At 36.6% G+C, this 22,378-nt stretch overlaps 1 protein-coding gene across 2 annotated transcripts in view; it reads right to left on the reverse strand.

The window, feature by feature from the left end:
- Positions 1-22,378, reverse strand: part of SP3 (Sp3 transcription factor) — a 206,263-nt gene that overhangs the window by 178,958 nt on the left and 4,927 nt on the right. The window contains exons 4-6 of one of the 2 annotated variants that reach the window (XM_021552472.2): positions 16,025-16,115; positions 14,750-15,919; positions 2,402-2,594 (exon numbers count right to left, since the gene is read on the reverse strand). In XM_021552472.2, the coding sequence (XP_021408147.1) occupies positions 2,402-2,594; positions 14,750-15,919; positions 16,025-16,115 (1,454 nt within the window). Of the gene's footprint in view, positions 1-2,401; positions 2,595-14,749; positions 16,116-22,378 lie in introns of both variants that reach the window. The other variant, XR_014956716.1, reaches the window with a different exon arrangement.

Below are 22,378 nucleotides of genomic sequence, written 5' to 3' on the forward strand. Positions count from 1 at the left end.
ATATTTTCTCAGAGTACTCTAGATGTTCACAGTCTGCTCAAACAACTTCTTCACAGGAATGAACTCAGTACTTCTGCAGTGGAAAAGGTGGGGTATATAGACCTACACCTCCAAAATTTCAGAGCCCTGTTGATGCAGTTCTGTGTCTCATTCCCTTAACACCTCCCAATTGCTGCAATAAGTAAAGCAGGTGACCAGATGGCAATCTTTACACAGCCCTGATTCATTCCCTCTGTATCAGACATCCCATTCCACTGAATGACACTGATGCCATATGAAAAAAACAGTATGTAGTCAAGTAATTTGAAACAAAGTGATAATGTATATGCACAAGGAATTAAGTTAAATTTGCCCAGGATATCTTAACTAAGCATTTGCCCGATTTTAAATTTTGCAACTTTAACATCATTTTAAGAATTATGAATGCTATCTGAAAGAATTTACAAAAGCAAATGTATTACCATCTGGAACTCTGCAAATCATCAGCAGAGTTAAAAGACTAATCAAAACTCAGAATTCCAGTACTAGGGATAAACAGGTAACTCTAGCAGCTATGGAACATTAACACGCAAATATTTTTTCCAGTGGGCTTATTCCTTTCTCTTAAACGCTAAAGGAATTCTGCATTCTGGTGGGAAAGTTGCTCTAGCAACTGTAAGAACTTTCACTCTTTTCTGTTTCCCCAGCATTATCTCCTTCTTTATCCTGCTTCTCTTCAGTTCTAATTCTTCACACATCCTGACTTCTTCTCCTACTTTTCCTAGTTACTTTGAATGTTTGATGTGTCCAGGCCTTCCTTCACAGGGGATTTCAGATTCTCATCTATCTTAACTCTGTCATAGCTCTTATCTCAACTCTTTCCCAAAAAATCGCGTATCTGAGTTTTCAGTCCAACTACACCCTTCTCCAGACTTCCCAAACCATCTCTCAAAAAGATTCTCTCTTGGACTGAAACTTTAAAGTTTCATTTCATAGCAACTCCACTCAGAAGGAAGAGGATTTTACAGTAAAAATTTCTATATTAAACCACTGTTTAATTTTGGAATAGTTTGGAATAGAGCACAAGTAAGATTAAACACCTGGAATCTCTGTTTCCTAAGAGTACACACAGTGCAAATCACATTTTCAGAGTTTTCACCAGAAATGAAACAAATCTCAACCCAGGGTGTATTTTGGGCAGATTTTCATAACAGAGCCAGAGTACACCAAGAACTTAGAAATGTCTGTGCCAAGTTGCAGTGAACTACACATAGAAATTTAACAAGAGGAATCTGATGGACAAAGATGCTGCATAGCCCACAGATTTTATCACCAGCTTTGCTGGTGATGTAAATGTATCAGAGTCTTTTTCTCTTAAACACACTTAATACTTACTCAGCATGGCTGCCTGAGATATTACCTCCCTGTGCTTGCAAGGCAGGTGTCTAGAATACGCAGCAAGAAGTGACAAGAGACTTGACAAGAGAAATAACTCAGCCAATGCTATTAGAACTCTTAGTTCCACTGGCACATTCTTTAAAGACATTTTAGTGATTTACACTATAGTTCCAAAATAAATAAAGATCCCCATTTTAGTGAAGAAAATGTTATCAAAATGGGCAAATTTTAGTGTATTGGAAAGAAGTTCCTGCACAATTCTCTCAAGCACAAACACAACTAAATATTTTCACTTGTAAAAGGCAGCTTATTACCCTTCCCCTTTCATATCCATAATCAACGCATTTAAAATTAAGTGTTTGGAAGTAGAATAAAATCTTCAGAACAAAAAAAATTAGTACTATTTTAATGAGATGCACAATAATAAAGCACAGGTTCCAATGAAACACTGAAGTTTAATGAATTGGAACTTAGTACCTCTTTGTTAGTCAAGTCTCACTAACTTTGAAAACAATTCAAAATTTGTTATTTAGAATTATTATACAAACCTTGTTTTTCCTAGGAAACCAGTGAATAAGAAAACTAGGAAAACTGTATTTTTGTAACACTCTAAAGCAATTAAACTGTGGAAAAATGCTCAATCACCGAGGAAATGCAGGAACACAGGGTTTAATCAAGTTCTTGACATATGATAGGAAGCCAATCACAGATGTGCGTATTCCAAAATATTTCATTTTCATATTTTTAGGGTGATGTTCTATTCCCCTCACTTGTACTAAGTGACATCTAACTCCACATTTTTTTTTCAACTAAACTCAACAGAGTAACTCAGAAAGGACGGAATAATCTCTTTTTTCATCTGCAAAGCCCAAAATGGAAGTGCTAGTCCTTTATTGCATAAACTCATTTGCATAAGCCTCTAGTTTCCTCTTGTTGCAGACTGTTGTTAAGAAAAGCTCATTTTTTTTCTTGCCCATTATTCATTTTTTATTATATGTGTGATATGACACTGAACTTTACATACCTTCCACCACCTTCTTTGCAGTTGGGACAAGTACACGCTACTCGTCGCAGTCTTTTCCCCTCCTGATGTGGTTGGTCCCCTTCCTCATCTACAACCTGTACTCTCAAATGGGTTAGATCATTAGTATTCAGTGTAGAATCACCACTGAGCTGCCACTCTTCTGGATCAGGATCCTCTTCTTTAATCCTAATATCTGGGAAAAAAGAACAAACACAGATCCATAAGTAACCCATTAAATAAATAGAAAGGAAACCATACTGATCAAATTTTTTTATTCATGAGAGAACTATGCCAGACAAAAGTCAACACCCTTAAGTGAATTCTGACATTGCTTCTGTGGTCTTGTAACCCATATTTAAAAGTTATCTTAATATGCATTTCAAAGTTGAAGATAAACTATAATGCTTTGTTATAGCTTAAGTTTGAACTGTTCTTGGTGAGGAATGCTGTCACCAGGAGAATATTGCTTGCTTGAAACTTAGGAAAAATTGAGGAACAAGAGGTTGGACAGAGGCTGAAGAACATTTAAACATATATTTCAAATGATCCTGAGTAGACATTTCTGTTTCCATAGCATTTCTGAATTAGTGTCACATGTAGTAGCAACAGCCTTCTTCAATGGTCTTCAGAAGTCTTTAGTATGCACAAAGATATATAAAGTGATGTGAGAAATCAATCTAATAAAAGGTTTTCACCTGAGAAAGACTTGAGACACCTAAGGAAAACAAATAAATTAATGGTTTTATTCCATTTCCACTTTTCACCTGAAATTTATGTCATCTGCACAAAACTTATAAAACATTTAGGGAAGAATATTATTCAGCATTAGACAGAGATAAGCAATAGATGAGCCACTTCAGTGTTTTGATATACCAGTAGTCAAAATAGGTCTCAGCAGTTTTCTGGATGCAAAAAGGCCTCCTAATTATTCCTTATAGGATGGACATTTGCAAGTATGAGCACCTTCTCCCTACAGAGCATTCATTCAATCTAATCCAAGAATTAATTACAGCGCCATAACAACTGTTTTAACAAATTTACATTTTAATAGGAACATTTTCCCCTCAAACACTATTCTGCATTCCCAGTGGACTCCAAGTCTGGATTCCCAAAAAATACAGTTTGTATGTATAATTTTAGAATGCTGAACCCCAGCCCATTCTTTGGTTCAGCAGAGTAGTTTACTATGCATTTTTTCTGTGAAAATGGTTTGCCACTAGCACAAACTAATAAGCAAACATAATTTAGGGTGGGTATTTTTGTTTGTTTGTTTTTGAAGCTTCAAACTAATATCTGTCTATCTTTCTGGACACATTCAAGATACTGCTTTTCCAGCAAAACAAACTCAATTATCATGTAGACTTTTATCCTTAAACACTGAAATCTGAACTAAGCATTGTGGTCACTTTTAAGTTCTTTCTGGGAGTCAGTACATCAGCCATCATACCTTTGTAATGAAGACAAAGCTGCAGATTGTCTGATAAAACATAAGAAAAACTTTGCCGGGTCATATGATGAAGAGCATCATGTCCCAGTAGAGATCAGGAAAGAAACCAATAATAAAATACATAAAGAGTAATAGTTACCTGGTCTACATTCAAAGTCACCTCCAGCATTCATCTGTTTAGAGACAAAGGATATTGCTACACAAAAATTTGCTTGATGCCAATAGAGTCTCAGCCCAGTCATCCCCAACAGCAGAGTTTGCCTTTCTCTTGCACACATATAATCACATGCAGGACTCTCCTGCACCCTGCATCACTGATGTTACTACACTTAAAGTAATTCGCTAGGAAATTACTGCATTGGGAAGAGAATTCCAGATCAAAACCAGGGAAGTCTAGAATATTTATCTGGTTTGGCTGCAAAAGTCAGTGTTAGAAATTAAGTATGCATGAATATGACAGGCTCTGAGCTATGGGAATCCAGGAGCAAGCATATTCACATCAGCTGATTTTTTACAGATGTGGTACTACTGTGTAAGTGTGCCCAAAGTCACCTGCACACCTTCATTGTTACTATCACAAGTCCACAATTTCAAATTTCACCATAATAAATATCTTTCATGTGAACATCTAGAAAAACTTTGGCGACTTCTGGGCTTCTACATGAGCCACCAAAGTACCCTTGCTACCAAATTAAGCTATTTTCTGAGATCCAGCTAAAAAATAACTTTATTATCTGTATGTTATATATAAAATTGATTTTAGGTAAGCAAACATTAAACCACCATAAAAAAAAGTTTATAGAATTATCTTTCAAATAACTACTGAGTATACTAATACATTTTAGAGCAACTTCAGGAAGAAGCAGAAACTTGATTCACTCTTGCACAAAAGAGCACATAATAGGAATTTAAATACAGCAAGGCAGCATGGCTGCCAGCACAGGCCAATGCAAGTCTCCAACCAGTTCTTTAGGATTGTGTGTTATACACTATAATCAAAATACTTTTACCAATCAAATGTAGCATCAAATTTACACTGTATAAATACTGGTTTTATTTAAAATAACAATTAAAGTACTGTTAATAAAATAACACAGTTTTAAGAAGTTAATTTCATTATGATATCACTAACATTAGACAGTGGTATATAGTGTGCTTGCAAAGTCAGTAGCTGAATCCAGTTAAGACTGCATACGTATACTTCAGAAGAGATATGTAAAGATGAATGGAACAAATTAGGGTATGGATCTGTGTTCACAAGACCCAACTCCACTACTGAAGTCAAACATTCCATATGATTTCTCCTATTACACTGACCTCCCAAAGTCACACTCCAATCATAGAGAAACGCGTAGGAGTAGAAGCATGTCCAAAAAGTCTATTACTGCATGCCAGTATCCATGACTTTCTTCCTTCTATGCAATGTCTGTTTCACTTTACAAACTTTTGTCAAGAGTTCCTTCCACTTTTTCATCAGTATCTCTCTATTCCCAGTTTCTCCCAATCACCACCATTACTGCAGCAGCACAGAGATGTACAATAGTTTCATAATGATATATGCATACTTGAGAAACTTATTAGGACAAAAAAAAAAAAAAAGCAGGACAGACAAAACATACCTAATAGTTGAGGATATTGGAGAAGACAACAATTTGCATAGATATACAATAGTTTATAGCATTATTCTAAAAAATGCCAAACTGAAATGAAGACAAAGTAGTACAGTGTTTTTAATTCTGTGCTGTGCTTTCTGCTTATCTTGGTAAGGCAGAAATTGTACCTATTGCTTTAGTTACTCATCAGAAGGACTATCTTCTACTCCTGACACACAGAAAAGTGCCACATAAACTGGCAATTTACAGACAGGATTTTTTAATACTTATCTATGTAGACTATACTTAAAACACAATTAGAAGAAATATCAATAGCTAAAGCATTTCCAGGAGTAGTAGCAGTAGTAGCCTTTGCAGGAGTAGTATAGAAGAGTGGACTGCATCAAAGCCCACAATGAATGTGACTGCCTTAAATTAGGTCCTCAGAGCCAATGAGCCTGTTGCCCTTCAAGTAAGTTTTTACATTATTTCAAGAGATAAGGTTAAAACTCCACCAGTGTTTTTTGGAAGGAGGGGTGCCACTCATGAAGCTGTTCAAAGGACTAACTATGGAGAAGAGCTACAGATTAAGTGTTCTCCAATGCAATGGAATTTAAGATTATGAAAATTCACATAGATACCAGAGACTACATTTCACCCCGGTGTTCTTCTAGATGTGCTCCCTTCTAATTCAGCCTCAACTGAGAGAATTTACATAAACTCTGCAAAAAAAGAGACCTAAAAGAATTTATATAATTCCTAAAGTCATGACAAGCTGATGCAAACACTAGCAAATTTGAGACAACTTTTGTCTTCTAAGAATTAAAGAAGGGCTAAATAAAGGTTACATTTTCTTCATTATTCTTTTATTTCCATGCTTTCAAATTTCTATATGCCCTTACTTTTAAAGTTCAAGATTTAGTTCTAGGTAAGTATGAGGGAGAATTTCAGACAAAGTTATTGTTTCAAACTGCCAACAGATACTGAAAAGCATGTATTTTGTTCAAGCTCTGTTTCCTGTCTAGTGTGCAAGATTTGGTTTAGGTTTGAGTTTTCCAAGATGGAAACTGGGATCTCGGTGAACAATTTTGATCCAAAGGAAGTATTTCATATTCATAGACAGCCCAGAACTGGCTACAATATGGAACAGGATTGAGGGTATTTGGCAAATAAAACCAATAAAGAAGAGATTTGTTTAAAGTGTTTCAGAGAAGAGTAACTAAATTGACGGGAGGAAACAATGCAGATGGAAATGCAGTTTAAACTATTCTTGAGTACATGTGAGCTATAATCTAGTGTGGCGAGAAATACGGTTGCCCACTGATATACCCAAGTCATTTACCTACTTCTCCAGGTATCAGATGAATGCATCAATTAATTGTCACATAACGTCTTGGTCTGTTTCAACCAGGACTTAGGAACATGTTATCTTCTTCATCTATGGAAAAAGTTCTTAGTTTGCCCAAGAGCCACAGCAACAGAGGTAAACTGAGAAGGGAAGAGGATGCAGATTTTTAAATATATCTGCCTTTGCAGAATGTCACAAAGGCGTGCTCAATATTACATTGTAAGAGTCTGCAAAATGTGAGCTTCTAGTTCAGCTGCTTTTCCCAGATGCTGAAAGCCACCCTCCCTTTCTCTCAGCCAAGCTTTACAAGTTCCTGATGTGAAAAGCAGAAATATGGTCTTTGAACTGAAAACAGATTCGCAGCAGCATTGCACACACCTTCCCACTGATTTCTCCACAAAATCATAATTTGATTGCCATTTCAATTGTTTCTGATTACTTATTTTTCCAAATAGGGGCTTCCCATCTTACCTTTCCCAAGAAAAGAGACGTTAATTCCCACTTCCTTCCCATCTTCTCCTGTTGTTTTCTGCTTTCTCTACAGTTCAACCCACATTACCTTGGAATCTTGACTTGTCTTGCCTTTATCTCTAGATGTGAGGAAGCTTTTAATAAAGACATTTAAATTTCTTAAGACACGATTCTTGCTCTTTCCCATCTAAACTGATCTAAATTAAACTCACTCTAATAGCTGACCAGCTGTTCAAGTCTTTCAGACAGGAAACTCAGCAGAAATAATGATTTTTACTCTGATTTGCCCCCAGATCTTAAGTGTGAATGTAGACATTTTTATTACACAATAAATTGAAAGGCAACACAAGGTACACTGCAAAGCATCATCCTGAAATACTGGTGAACCTCAACTCAGAAAAAAGACTGTCATCTAGATTCAATAGCTGTAAATCAGATGTTAAGTTTCTGAGGAAAAACAACTGTTGTGTACAAGCCTAAGAGCAGGACATTGTAGTACTCAAGCAGTACCAGCAAAATGATTAAAAATACAGCATCAGATTTGCTTCCTTGCAAGAAATGCCACACTGTATTTCCAACTGATGCTATACATTACTCTAAAGCAAAAATATTTAAGTGTTTAAATTACTAAAGTTCTTTAGCCAGTGCTACCTCAAGGAACACACTATGCATCAAGGAACAGCTACTTGCCCTACAGTTAACTGCAGTCACTTGAGATGTTTACAGACTGAAGATTCTGTATTCTCAGAGACACTAATGCCTGCTGCAGCATACATTTACTTTTTCTGTTCTTCTCACAGCTGAAAATCTAAGAAGGTCTAACTAAATAGGGGAAGAAGAGTTGATCATCCTTAATACTGAAGAAGCCACTAACACCAGAAATATGTAAGGAAAGCAAGAGGACAGGGAATTCTCTGACCATCAGGACTAAGTGTTTTTACATAGAAGACTATCTGACTGCTGCTAGGGTCAAACAACACAATTGTCAGCAGTAATTCAGGAAGACAGAACTGTTCAGTAAGTGTTTCTGTCCTGTACTTAGGTAAAAGCCAAATAATTGTCCTACTACTAGATGACAATGAAAAGCTTCCTACTGACAGTATGTCAGGAACATGTAAAAACAGCTACGGAAGCAAACAATAAATCAACAGATTAGGATAATTTTCATTTGATACTTTTTAAGAGAAGGCTGAAGAGCTCTCTGCAGTTTTAATGCTGTGAGCCTTTGGCCATGTGAATGCTCCAGTGGGTTAGAAAAAAGCTAACACTGTGATAATACTGAAAAAGAGTAAACAAAGACTCAAAGAAGTAGGGACAGAATTAGTGCACTCAAAATGCAATTATATGGAGAATTAGATTAAAAACTAATTTTTTATTTAAATCAATGATGACACTGTTGTTGATATAATATACTTGAGAGTTCTGCACAGCAAGTGTCTTACTAGGATACAGGAAAACACTTTGATTAAATGAAGTACAAAACATACTTGGAATACATGAATTAAATACTGGCATAAATTTTAAATGCAGGTTGAGAACTATCATTTCTCTATGCTAAATTACAACAATGTCATTAACAATGTGTATTTTTATCACCTTTTGCTCTTGAAATTACTGCCTTTAGAAAAATATACAAGTCTTCTACAGGCAGTAAAAGACAATCAACCAACAATCCAGCCTGATCTTCAAGAGGGCAATCACTAGGGTCCTGGTGAGTATTCCTAGCATTATAAAGACTGTCGTCATCCTTGGTAGAAACTTCAGATACTTTCTATGAGCCAGATGCACTGACAAGTTCAGTTCTGATCTCTGAGATCAGAACAAAGTATGTGATCCTGCCAGGTTCAAAAGGCAAGAAAACTGCACAGAACCTGAAACAATGGCCCTGAAGTGCTGAGACTGAAAAAACACAGACAAGTGTCCAGCCTTCTTCTTAAGCTGTAACAGTACTGGAAATAAAATGCCTTCCCTCTTTCACTCCATAGATACTTGCCATACATCCCCACAGGTGTATGAGAGTTTTCATTTTGTGTCAGGAGTATCTTGTAAAAAGAGTTATTTGACAAATGCAAAAGGAATGTGTACCTGAAACTGGTAATATATTCTTTTGTGAACATCCTGAGGATATCTGAGACTAAGGTAACTCAAGCTAACCTCCTCAGCCCTGAGAATCTATACTGCATCCCCAGATACTCAGCGTACACAATATATATTTACTTAGGAGTAACATACATATAAAAAACTTTCATCTCACCACCACCAGCTGTAAAGAAAATTCATTAATGAGCTGTTTTGGAACAAAGAGGAGAAAAGCTCATGAAGTACTAATGCAGCAGAAGGCTGCAACAATTCAGTATTTTCAAGAATTTGGAAAAAAAAAATGTCATTCTATTCCACAACAATAGATATTGCACTAAAAAATTAACCAGACTAACTGGAGTTCTGCAAACTTTAAGGGAGATAATTTACTATATGCTGTTACAAGCACAACTGTGAAACACATACAAGCATGATCATCTAATTCTTCCACAATTTATTAATTTCCTTTGAAAATGATGCTAAAATAAGGAATGTAATTTAAGCATGCTGACAGCAAACTATTTACACAAGATTGGTACATAAATAGCTCTAATTCCCACACTAACTTAAATTCATCAGTTTCCAATTTAATTTTCATATTAAGAAAATAGTGGGGAGAATTGTTTCAACTGTTTTGATTTTATAACATGAAAACTAAATGCCTCAAATGAAAATTGGATAGCCATAGACAGACATTGTCAGATGAAAATATTTACTTAACATCATTGCTTCAGTTTACTTCATGCATTTCATAAGACTTTTTCCTTTTTTAAATCAGATTCTATATCAAAATGATACCATGCGCTTGTCTCAAAGTATTGTTATAAAGAATGCCTTAGAAGGAAAAACTGCATAATTGAAATTAATCAGGTTAAAAACTGAAACTTAAAAAGAAAAAAACTAAGCTATGAAACACTGAAAACTAGCCAAAACTCTTTTAAAAGTTCTAGATGCCAGAAGAAAGCTATGCTTTAAGTAGCACTCTGCACTACTTCATCTGAACCACTATAACATTGAAACAACCATCCCAGCAAGTAAAACTGTGAATACTTCATTTTTAATTTTGTTTCCGCATTTAGACTGTTTTAGAAAACAGATATTAGACCAAAGCCTCACAAGATATCAGCAGATGAAAGATAAATTGCCCCTTGGGCAACTATTTACCTTGAAACTTGTCAGCCAACTTTTTGGTCAAATTTAGAGTAGCTAAATTACTCCAGCATGACAAGACATCAGATTCCAGCAGGAATGGAATGAATGAAGCTGCCACGAACAGTCAAGCACTGCCACTCACTATCAGCTGGGGTAAGTCAGCAACAGGCCTGACTCTAAGGTCAATGGCAGCAGGCAGATGAGTCCTTAAGGAGCTGTGTACACTCCTGCAGAAGAGGAGCTGGGAAGAAAGATGTAGAAATGAAGACCTCAGGTTTGGAGTGACACTTGAGTCAACTCTTGAAAGGAATCCCTTTGACTTGATTCCAGCTGTAAACCAACCTACAAACTATTTGTAGGGTAGGGTTTTTTCCTATGAAAATAAATTGATCTTCAAGCTGGCTGTGACTGAGTTGATAAGTAGTAAAGTCCATTCTCAAGCCAATTCTACTTTCTTTCAGGTCATTTGCTAGTGTCTTCAGTTGCTACTGCAATGGTCAAAAGAAGTATGTAAAAAAAAATTATACAGCATCCTATAACAAGTTATGCAACCTATATAAGACCTGGTAAAATTGCCATTTTTTTCCAGGAAAAAAACAATCCCAAACTGATTCAGTACATTAATAAATTAGCTAAGACACTATTAAAATTAGAATTTTATTAACATCATTAAGTTTCCTTCAGCTGGACAATGGCTTGGGGACAGGGGGAAAATCCAGTAACTTAAAAATTCTTCCAAGCTGACAAAACTTACAGGATCAGAAACATGAAGGCCAAGTTGGTACATTTCAGTTCCTGACAGTTTTCCAAAATAAATACTATGCTATATGAAATGCTTAAAGAAGAAATCTATATAAACAAGCTAATAAAAAACTCCACCTTTCTTGACCAGGCAAGTGACTAAAGAGTAACATGAACTGTGCATGTAATGGCTCTGTTGTTATACACAATGCATTATTTTATTACAAACTGCCAAGAAGTACACTTCTAGAGAGCTTTCTCAGGTTTAATTTCCTCTCAAGACCAGAAGAGTGAAGCCAAAACACAGGTGAGAAAGGTATCTCTCTGCAGTGTTTAATATATAGATACTATTTGATACAGCTTTTTGCTAGAAAAGCAGTGCTGAAGAGTCCCAGCTATGACTAACCAATACCCTTCCCCTGGTCACAACACTAAGCACAACCAGGAATGAGCTCTAATCAACATCCTAAGACAAAACAAGCTTGGCCAAGACTTTCCAGAATTTCAGAAATTCACTGTAATGTAGGTCTATGCCTACATATGCCTTGTAGAATGGACATTTTGGTAGAAACATAATTACTGACACCTTTCGGAAAAAACTGTGCATTTACTGGACAAAGTTATTAGTTTTGTATTAGGGTTTCAATGGCTTTCTATTATGTAAAGAAAATGTCAGACCAGGTAAAGACATTTTTTCCCCTCACACACAAGCACAGTAAAGATGTCCTCTGCTGCCTTCAGGGGGAGTGAGCCTTGGAAGAACACCTCTCGCACAATGGGCTGTAACAATGAAAATCTAAAACCCACCCGCTTTCACAGCTACACTGCTAACAGAACAAAGTACATTATTTGGACTTCAGATAATTAGTAGCCATCTCTGACACAAAACTAGCAATATGTTCTTTTTATTTTTGCCTCAGGTAGACAGATTTTCTTAAATGAAAACAGAAAATACAGCCTGACTCTATCCGGAATGAAAGGAGTGCATTATCCAGCTTGGGGGAGACAATACAGGGAAACCCTTCTTATATTGCTTCAAAACTCATTGATAGTTGGCAAAAAAAGGAATCAAGTAGCTTCACACCCTTTAACTTCTCTCGTTCTGCTGTCTCTTCCACTTACCTTCTTTCAGTTTAAAATTAAACTGTTTTTCCTTATTTGAAAAACAACAACATGCATTTGACTGAAAAAAGTCCTCTATTTCATAATCTGCTTCTAACTGCGTATTTATCTCCAAACTGAAGAAAGGTTGTGAGGGGTTATAAATAAGGAGGGGAGCAACACCTCTGAAAAAGATTCTTTCAGACAAAATACCAGATGCATATGGAAAAGACACAAAAGTCAATCAAGATAATTCAGTTTCATTCTGTCAGAAGCAGTGTCACACTAATCATTACTGTGGAAAAGTGAGTTTCTTCTAACATAAAGGAACGACCAATTACATTCTCCCCAAATATAGGGAATGGCAGTTTTAATACTTTCCATTCCATTTATTATTCCTAGACAAGTAGGAAAAATGTTACTATAAATCTCCATCTTATCTTTAATATAACCAGGTGTTTATAGCTATGCACTTCAGGCAAGAGTTCCTGCTATTCATCTAGCACTTCTGCTTATTTAATCACATTTCACATATCCCATTTAGTCTCTTGCCTTCCCATGTGAAATAACCTTATAGCAGAATACAGTTAAAGAACGCCTGATGAACTCCCTTGCATTTTATTATAAACCACCATTGAAACACTCTTGAGAATGATCAATAGACAAAATGATACACAGCACAGATCAGACTCAACTTCTTTCTCATGTGCCTAGCTGGTTGGGGATTTTTTGCTCCTCAAGTTTCTGCTACATTACTCCACAAGCAATATCATTAGCTACATGATCCTATACCAAGTATAAATCTCAGAAATAATCCTCCTTGTATTAGCCAGAGAACTAATAGTAATTACTAAAGGACTCTTTTTCACAGACTTAGATTCTGACATCTGAGTTTCACTGTATTAACATGCAGAATATATGCTTTTTGTTACTGTCATCTATATACTCAGAGCTAAAATGTGTAATGGAGACAAACCAAGACTTCTTGTGGTCACTGTAAACAGAAAATTTAGGAATCATGATCAGACAGAAGAGCAAATGCTGTGAGCAGAGCATATTCCTTTGGTGCTGTTGTCTCCAAGCCAATGAAGAGTAGGCTTATCGAGATCTGAATATTTTTACTTGATGCTAAGTTCATAATACAGAAGTCAATTCCGAAACAAAATTAACTAAAAAACATCCCAACACAGTACTTTCAATTCAAATTTTAGACTGCAAATGGGAAAGCAAGCATCTTGACATAGAATACAGTAGTATCAGTAACTATATAGGTATTAGAATCAATAGCCTTTTGAAACAAAACTCAGCAGGTCTTCTAGGCATGTTTTACTTAACATTGCATTCTTCTCACAAGCTAAAATAGATATACAATACAAACCATGCATGCTTCACTTAAATATTTATGCTTCAGTATCTTGATGAACCAGAGGGCTGGGTCCCATGATTATAGTAAAGCAGTGATTCCCAAACTACTTGGTGCAACAGTTCCCTCCCAAATGACCTCTACTGCTCACTCTGCCCTTAGTAACTAGCCTGGGCACAACCCAATAATGTGTTTAAATGGCTTCTGGTATAGCAGAATCTCCTGAACTACAATAATCCCTTCTTTTTTGTTTAGCTAGTTATGTCCTGAAATTTGGAATGCACTATATCATATTTATCAAAAATAAACAGGCATGTTTATTTTTTCTCACATTAAAAAACACCTATTTTAAGAAAACAATATTTCTTCTCCACCAAGATAAAACACTGTGATACTTCTAATTAATGACTGTACTTTAAAACATAATGCAAGTAAGCAGTACTGAAAATTCACACATATTCTTAAGCATAATCTCCATTTTGATATATGCATGCTTGTATCACTGATGCTTACACAAGTTTCCTACATCATAGTAACACCGACAGTAAATCAGTAGGAAATTAATTTAATGAAAGAGCAGATAAATATCAGCATCTGAGAAGGTCTGAAAATTTTAAGAAGGAAAAAATTGCAAAAACAAATATTTGAATTTTCCATAGAAACATCATCTATTCAGGACTAGGAAGAATGGGTATGTTAATGATACTGATGCCTTAGAAGAGTGGCAGCTGATAGCCAGATTTCCCCCTTTTCAATTTAGTATACAGATCTTCTCAGGGTAAGACCTTTAAGTAAAAACACTGAAGTGCTGTTAACTAATATAACTGCTTAGGAGTTACATGAGCTCATACTAAAAGGACTAAGGTAGGACTATGTTCTACAATTACAGTTTCTAATCAAACAGTAGTTTCAAATAAAATATATCATCGCCATGTTGAACCCACTGTATTTGTAGGCTTCAATAGCAAGACAATGATGTACTGATTATTGCCATTTAAACCAACAACATGCAGTAATAAAAACCAATCTTTTGCAAAAAGAGTAAAATAAATACCTGCAGGACTGCCAGCATTTTCTCCTTGATGCAGTTGAATACCAGCAGAATCTATAGAGTTTACTGTAACTGTCTGTAGATTTGGCAACTGAGCAGTGCTTAGACTAACTGGAGTTGATGTCAACGCACCACCTGCTGCAACTTGACCAAGAGTGAGAGTCTGGACAGGGGTCAGAGTTATTTGTTGACCAGGTGCATTCTGAATTTGCAAGTTCTGCAAGTTCTGAACTCCTTGCACTTGAAATGTCTGCCAGGTTATCTGCCCAGAAGGGGTCACTGTTTGTGCCTGAATTAAGAAAGTTCCAGGATTCAGCTGCAGTTGAAGATTCTGAAGAGCCTGCTGAGATATACTTTGACTTGCTTGAACACCGTGGATTGTCTGTTGCGCAATACCTTGTACAATCTGGGCTTGACTGGTTGGCTGCTGTGACTCTTGTAGCTGTATGTGTTGTACAATTGGCTGTGCTGTGGAGACCTGAATATTTTGAGCCTGCGTGTCATCAGAGACTGACGTCTGGATGTAATTTCCCTGAAGATCAGAACCATGAACTTGACCACTAGTTGTGGTCAAGTCATTTGCATTTTGTTCCAATATACTTGAACTGTCTATGGTAACGGGCAATTGTGATGAAGATGATGTTGGCACAAATAAGTCATTATCAGTAGCAGTTTCTGTCATTTCAGGAGAAACTTGCTCCCCAGTCCTCTCAGAAGTATCTGAGCTATCCATGGCCTGTCCGGTATTTATCAAGTGCCCATCTGCATTAATACCTGCTGTCATGGTTTGAGAACCACTGCCAAGTCCCAGAGAATCTAGATCAACACTATTAATGGGTACAAAAGTAATATTTCCTGGCAGTCCAAGAGGGACATTAGCAACCACTTGTGCTTGGCCAGGGTAAGACGAACCACCAATTGCAACTCCCTGAACCTGGACTTGACCAGACTGACCAGATAAGATGTTCTGAATATTAGCTGAAGATGTTCCAGAGGCAATGATGGTTTGATTTGAGCCAGGAATGATCTGAATTTGACCAGTTTCTTGATTTATACTGCTATTATCAGAGGAGGCTGCAAAGCCAAGTTGAACCTGCTGACCATCCGCTGTCTGGATCTGGGGTATTACTTGATATTGTACGTTAGACACTGTACCATTCGATGAATCTGATCCTGGTGCAACAGAAAAGATTTGTTGATTTTGCAAACTCTGAATAGGAAGGACATACTGCCCACTTGAAGTTACTGTGGCAGCACCTGGAATCTGTACTATATTACCAGCTTCATCCTTTATAGTGGTAGGAGCTGCAGACAAGACCTCCCATCTGTTTGGAGCTCCAGCTAATTGCACAGAAGCCAAATCCCCTGTCTGAATAAAAAGAAAAAAGAAAACAAAAAATTAAGACAAATGCCGTACAGACTATGCATTAGACCAGTCATGCAATTCAGCACTAGATATTGATACACTACTGGAAAACAGGCAGTGCAGCTCATATGACCATCAGCAACTGGATCAAATCTATGAAATTGTCTGAGGCTGTAATGCCTAAGTCAGGGTAGCCAGCCTGCGGGTCATGAGCTGCGCGTTGCTCGCGAACATGTCAAATGCAGCTCCTATGTCACGGCTATGTCAGGTGACCAGCAGCAGGGTTATTCTGGTGGCAGGGCTGCTGGGTAATCCAAACCCCTGGCTGTGGGAAGGAGGGAGCTGGCAGGGGCTGCTGGAGTTCTCATCACCAACTTACCCTGAGGCTCAGAAACACTCTTTGCCCAGCTAGGCGCCTATTGCACAGAAGTAGAGGAACCACCATGAAGCCAGTGTTGCCTCTATCTCCTGGAGCTTTACTGCCTTTCAACTCTGTTTGCTATTTGTGCATGTTGTGACTCCCAGAAGTACAGAGCATGTTAAGAAGTGATGTAGTCAAACAGTTGGAAAGTTAGGTAGGTCAACCTGAGTTTGTTACACATAACACAAAGCTCTAGTATTTACAAGCTTAAAGGACTTAGTTTTGCTAAGGAAGAAGACTTCTAGAATAAGAACTTTTACACTGAAATCTTATTTGGATTAGTCATATGCATCAGATAGGAGGGGGAAAAAAAAAAAATCTATCTTCATTAAGTTGGAACAATAGAAAACGCCAGAGTTTCAGAGTAGACCCCAGATGCTTAAAGAACCTATAATGCATTTGGTTTTTATTCAGTAAAGAAAAGGTAGATTGCACTTACCTTTCTTTACCAAAGCAAGCCTTTTCAGAATAGAGTATTAAGAATTAGATTTAACACCCTGCAATACCTAGCACAGATTTGCATAGTCAACCACCTTGCTATTGTAAGTAACCATCAATGTAAAAATTACGAAGTAAAGTTTCTCATTATCTGTTTAACCATACTACAGTAAAACAATGGAATAACTTCATATTAGCAACATGTAACTAACTTGTCTTACAACCAATTCAGCTCTGTGAAACAAATCTAGACTCTCTGGCAGAGTCCAGAGGACGTAGAAAGAGCAGCTCTGGTTTGTCCTTCTGTACTTGTCCTGGGATCCCTCCTGGTAGGGAAGCTACCAGAACATATCAAAACCTTCTTCTGATGCTGCATTCTGACTTCCTTTAGAACAAAACCAGGACATGCAAAATACAGCACAGATCTAATTCTTTCCTAACATAGCATTGAGACCTAGCCAGTCTGAAAGAATTCTGCAGTATGCACTTGAGTGAATCTAGTCCACAGCATTAGATGGGACTTTGCTAGTTTCACATTCTTATCCTATTCCAGCCCATAACACTACAATGTTTACATGTAAAGGAAAAATAACAAGTATTTAAGTCTGAATACTTACTAGAAGAAGTTTTACTGTGCTTACCAAGCTTAATTTTCAATAAGGAAACACATACTGTGGTTCTAAATTCTTCTCAAGAACCGTAAAAATAATTATTGTGCAAAAAACAAAAGAATGCTAGCCTTCTTCAGCCCTCAAAAACCAGACCATTGACTCTTATTAAGAGTTGGTCTCAGTGATCCATAAGGATCTTTTCCAGCTCAAAATATTCAGTGGTTCATAAGTGTGATTCATAATTTTTCAGATAGTCTATTAGTAAATAGATTCAGCATCACCAGAACAAAACTAATTTTATGGCCATGTTTCAAGGTAAAAAAAAAACATAATAAGGAGAATAATAATTCTCTTTTGTTATTTTCTTTCCCTCATATACTAATCAACCTTTCATTTAAAAAACTGATTTCATTTTTTTAGTCTTTCAAGCTTGTAACTTACAATACTAGAAGAAAAAAACATGTAATATTCCATGTCACATATGTTACCTAGAAGAAGGCAACAAGTTCTATTTTCCTTTGCTACCACATTAGCTTTATAGACTTGTGTTTAATATTCTTAAAGTTGCTGAAACGCTGCTAAGAAAGTTCATAACTACTCAATTCACAAGCATATAAATACCTATTAACTGAAAGTTTAATAAAATATCAAAAGACCGTCAGTCAGAAAATACCAAAAGCAAAAATATGACTATGTTTAAAGTGTGTCATTATAAAATAAATTCATAACATAATGTGCTGATAGCTGTTAGAAGAAAAGAGAAAGGAAAAGTAATATAAACCATTACAAGTCTGATATAATTTCTCACTGATAGAAAACTACGTACAAGTAAATGTTACAAGCTTAGGTTAAACTGATCTAATATGCAGTAACATGTCTATGTCTACTCATATGCAATATCCTCCATGGAAATACTTCAAAGGGAACCTGTCTCCTTAGTGATATGGAAATGACCTACTTTATTCTTCTCCCAAAACATATGTTGATTTCCATATTGGCATTTTCATGCTGGGCACACATCTCACGTTTTCATGATCCAGTGAAATCTTCCCCCAAAACCTGCTCTGCAATGATTTTAGCACAACAGAGCCAATCTTTTAGTAGATGCGCTTGTCAGTCCATAGAGAAGTTCAGGGCAGCCACACATGAGGATAAGAAGCTATGCTACACATATAACATAAAATACCTGTTATTCATATTGCTCTTACAGCTGGCTGTATCAGACACCACCAGCTGAATCATGTGGAGGGAGGAGCAAAAAGAGGGTGAGGTTTTCAAGAAGCTATCTGGCAGCTATCAAAATTGCTAGCACTAAAAGAGTATGAAGAGTATTTGAGGATGATCTCTAATCCCAAATGGTCGTCATCAGCTTGTCAATAACAAGATTGACTTGTTATGTTCTTTCACAAAGTCTGTTGAGACAAGAATACATTTCTTGGACTTCTTTTCTTACTAACTAAAGAGTAATAACCATTCTTTATGTCCTTAGGCAATTAAGCACTTTTGTAGTAATTGAGAAGTTCTGCCACTAATACATGAGCAGCAACATCTGCAGCCTAGTCACTGAGCTTTACATTCAAATACACCAGTTAGTTTGATGTCCCAGTCATCCGTGAAAATTATTTAGAGGGTAGAGAAAAAGCAATAGTTTCCTTATCAACTGATACTCAGGCAGCAGTTACTTGGCAGCTGTTCCTTTAAGAGAAGGCTGGACTGTTTCAATCCAAAGGCTCTGCTTCAAGAGGAAGGGACAAAGATCTGAGGAAAGTTCAGCACTACTCAGCCAAGGAGGAGAGAACAGGAAGCAACAGGGAATTCATTGGAAGCAGCATCAGGAAACCAGAAAAAGAGAGAGCAAAGAGAGTAGCTAGCTGACACATGGTGTAGGATGAATTAAAATCAAATTATATGTCCACCTGAAGAAAGGTCAAGTACCAACAAAGAAAGCTACAACCACTGTTCATCCTGTCTTTTGATTTTTTAACAAGCCTTGTATAATTTCCAGTGGCTAAAATAAAGAGATGTCCCTGAGAGAAGAGTCTCATCCCTGCAGAATCATGAACCATGATAAATAAAAATCGAATAATCATCTTGTTCAATGTATCTCGATAAAATTACAGCAACATTAAGTCAAATGTGGAAGGAGATAAGAGAAAGACAGAACATAAAACTCCTTTCAGAAATTATCTAAACCATACTAAATGATAGGACTTCCTAAAAAAATAAAATATGCTTCACCAAATAAAATGGACAGGAGGAAAGCAGAGAAAGACCCCTGTAAGAACTGGTATCTCTTGTAGACACCTGCATCTCAACATGTCAAATGGGCATATGTCACTAGCCATCAGTCAAAAGTCTACCAACCATTTATCTGTGCTGGTGGACTGCTTTTCACTGCACTTTTCAGAAAGTCGCTTTTGCCCCATTTAGCCCTGGAGCAAAAGCATCAGCCAAACAACCAGAGGTGGAAAGATAATGAGTCATGAGCTCCTAAATATTCAAAAATCACACACCTAATGAAGAAGATTGGACACTGCCTCATCCAAATTGTTGTTTTATGAAAGAGTAAGGGTTCTAATGCATGGGTTTAATAATACCATGTGTTTACCAAGCTACAGTAAACTATCTGTGCATTCTTAGGTCATTACAAATACAAGATAAAATGCACTTGCTTCAACTCTTTCATTAAAGCATGAGCTAATACATTCTATCTTGTATTTGCCATAGGTTAAAAACATGTTCAACATCAGTTACTGTGGTTCAGCTAACACAAAGTTGTTTGTTAAGACAAATTAATTCTGTTGCATGTTTGAGCCCTCTGCCAATGAAGCCACTCGATTTAGAGAAATACTTCTGCCCAAATCAAATGTTTGGAAAAACAAAGAGCATTTTGGGGAAAAATGTATTATCTGGGGCTGCTTAAAATCTTATTTTAGAAGAAACTCCAATCTGGTGAAATATATCTAACTGTATCTCAGTTAAAGAATATCTACATCTTTTTGCTTGACATGGACAACTGGAGCCAAAACTTCAACAGTTTGTTATCAATCAGTGGAAGTTCAGAACTTTTCCAAATTAAGACAATACAATATCCCTGACCTTAGTAGAAACAAGGAAGCTGAAGTACTAAGAACCAAGACATGGCAGCAAGGAGACATTTTTAACTAGATCACAGGTAACTCTTTTCTTTATTAATTATTAACTCTATATATGCATACGAATCTTAATGTAACTACATGCCAAACTAGCATTCTATGGAATGGTTTGTTTTCTTCCTGCTTTCAACGCTGGTGCTGAAAGGTCTATCAAATCCTCAAGAGAACAAGAAAGAGGACCTGGGATCAGTCAGCCTCAGATTGATCTTTGGGAAGGCAAAGGAGTAAATAACCTTGAAAATAACCTTGAAAAAATTAACCTTCAAATAATCTTGAGGGGAAAAAACAAAAGTAGTGTTCAGAAGTAGTCAGCCTACTGGAAGGGAAATAATGCTATAATAACTAACCTCACAATGCCCTATGATGAGAAAACTAGCTTGGTAGATGGGGTTAGGCAAGATAATAGTCTTTATCACTACATTAGTCAGGCTTTTGACTCTGTCCCCCATATTATAAGAAAAAGCCTCTTTTTTTATATCATATGGGTTATCAAACACTGGAACATACTACCCAGAAAGATCATGAAGTCTCTAACCTTGGAGGTATTCAAACCCACTGGACATAGCTCTGAACAACTTCCTCTCACTGACTCTACTTTGAGCAAGGAGGGGCAGACCAGGCATTCTCCAGACATCCTTACCAGCCTCAACTTTCTATGAAATCTTAGACTTCTTGCTAATGTTTAATATTAGAGAACTTTTTGTCTATGTGATTTTTAAATATGGAAATGCTTTAAACCATACATTTTCTTGTTTTCTCCAAAACTATAAGGAGAAATAATTTTTTTTTAAGAACATCCCTAAAGCACCTTCTAAAAGAACTTCAACACTTGGTTCTGATGCAATATTAGAAAGACATAATTGGAATACAAAAACCAAAGAACATTTTAAAAGGTGAGCTTCTTGACAGCAGCAGGACAAATACACTGTTAGCCATCACATTCTAGTGAAACTTCTTCGTTTTGCAGAAGTAGAGAACAGAAAGAAGCAAGACAATTCCAGGCAGACTTTTCTATAATGGCTGAACACGTTCTGATGCATCTGTTCACATCCAGAACAAATGTGAACAGATGTGAACAGGAAGCTATCTTATCATGAACAAAATCAAAAATGGATGTCAGAATAATTTTGAACTTCCTCAAAATGACCATTTAGGCCGGAAAACCAAGTAGTATGGTTAACTGACACACATGGCATTCAGACATATTTTTGCCTAGTGGAAAACATGATATTTAAAATGCCTTCCTCTTTCTCCATCCTGTCAGCATTATTCCTATTTCCCCCTAAACTGAGTTTAAACTAGGGTGCATCTCAGATGTTTAATCTTCTGAGGTATAAACCAATTAGAATTCCACACTTTCATTAAGTTCTGTGAAGCACTGATACTCAATTCTAAGGCTCAAGATATGCCATACCACTCTTAAAACACCCCAGCCTTTACTTGTACAAGATACACAGAAATGCTTTGCCTACAACAGAGAAATTATACTCATGTTCCCCACATATGCTAATTATTAACCTGTCCAAATGTTTTCCATATGTTGTCGGTAAGCAACAACACAAATAAATCATATAAATAATTCCTCCCAGCCTTTTTTTTTTTTTTTTTTAAAGACTAGCGAATCAGTGCAGCCCACTTCAC

Source organism: Lonchura striata, chromosome 7, assembly GCF_050655825.1.
Source record: "Lonchura striata isolate lonStrDom1 chromosome 7, ASM5065582v1, whole genome shotgun sequence".
NCBI lineage: Eukaryota > Metazoa > Chordata > Aves > Passeriformes > Estrildidae > Lonchura > Lonchura striata.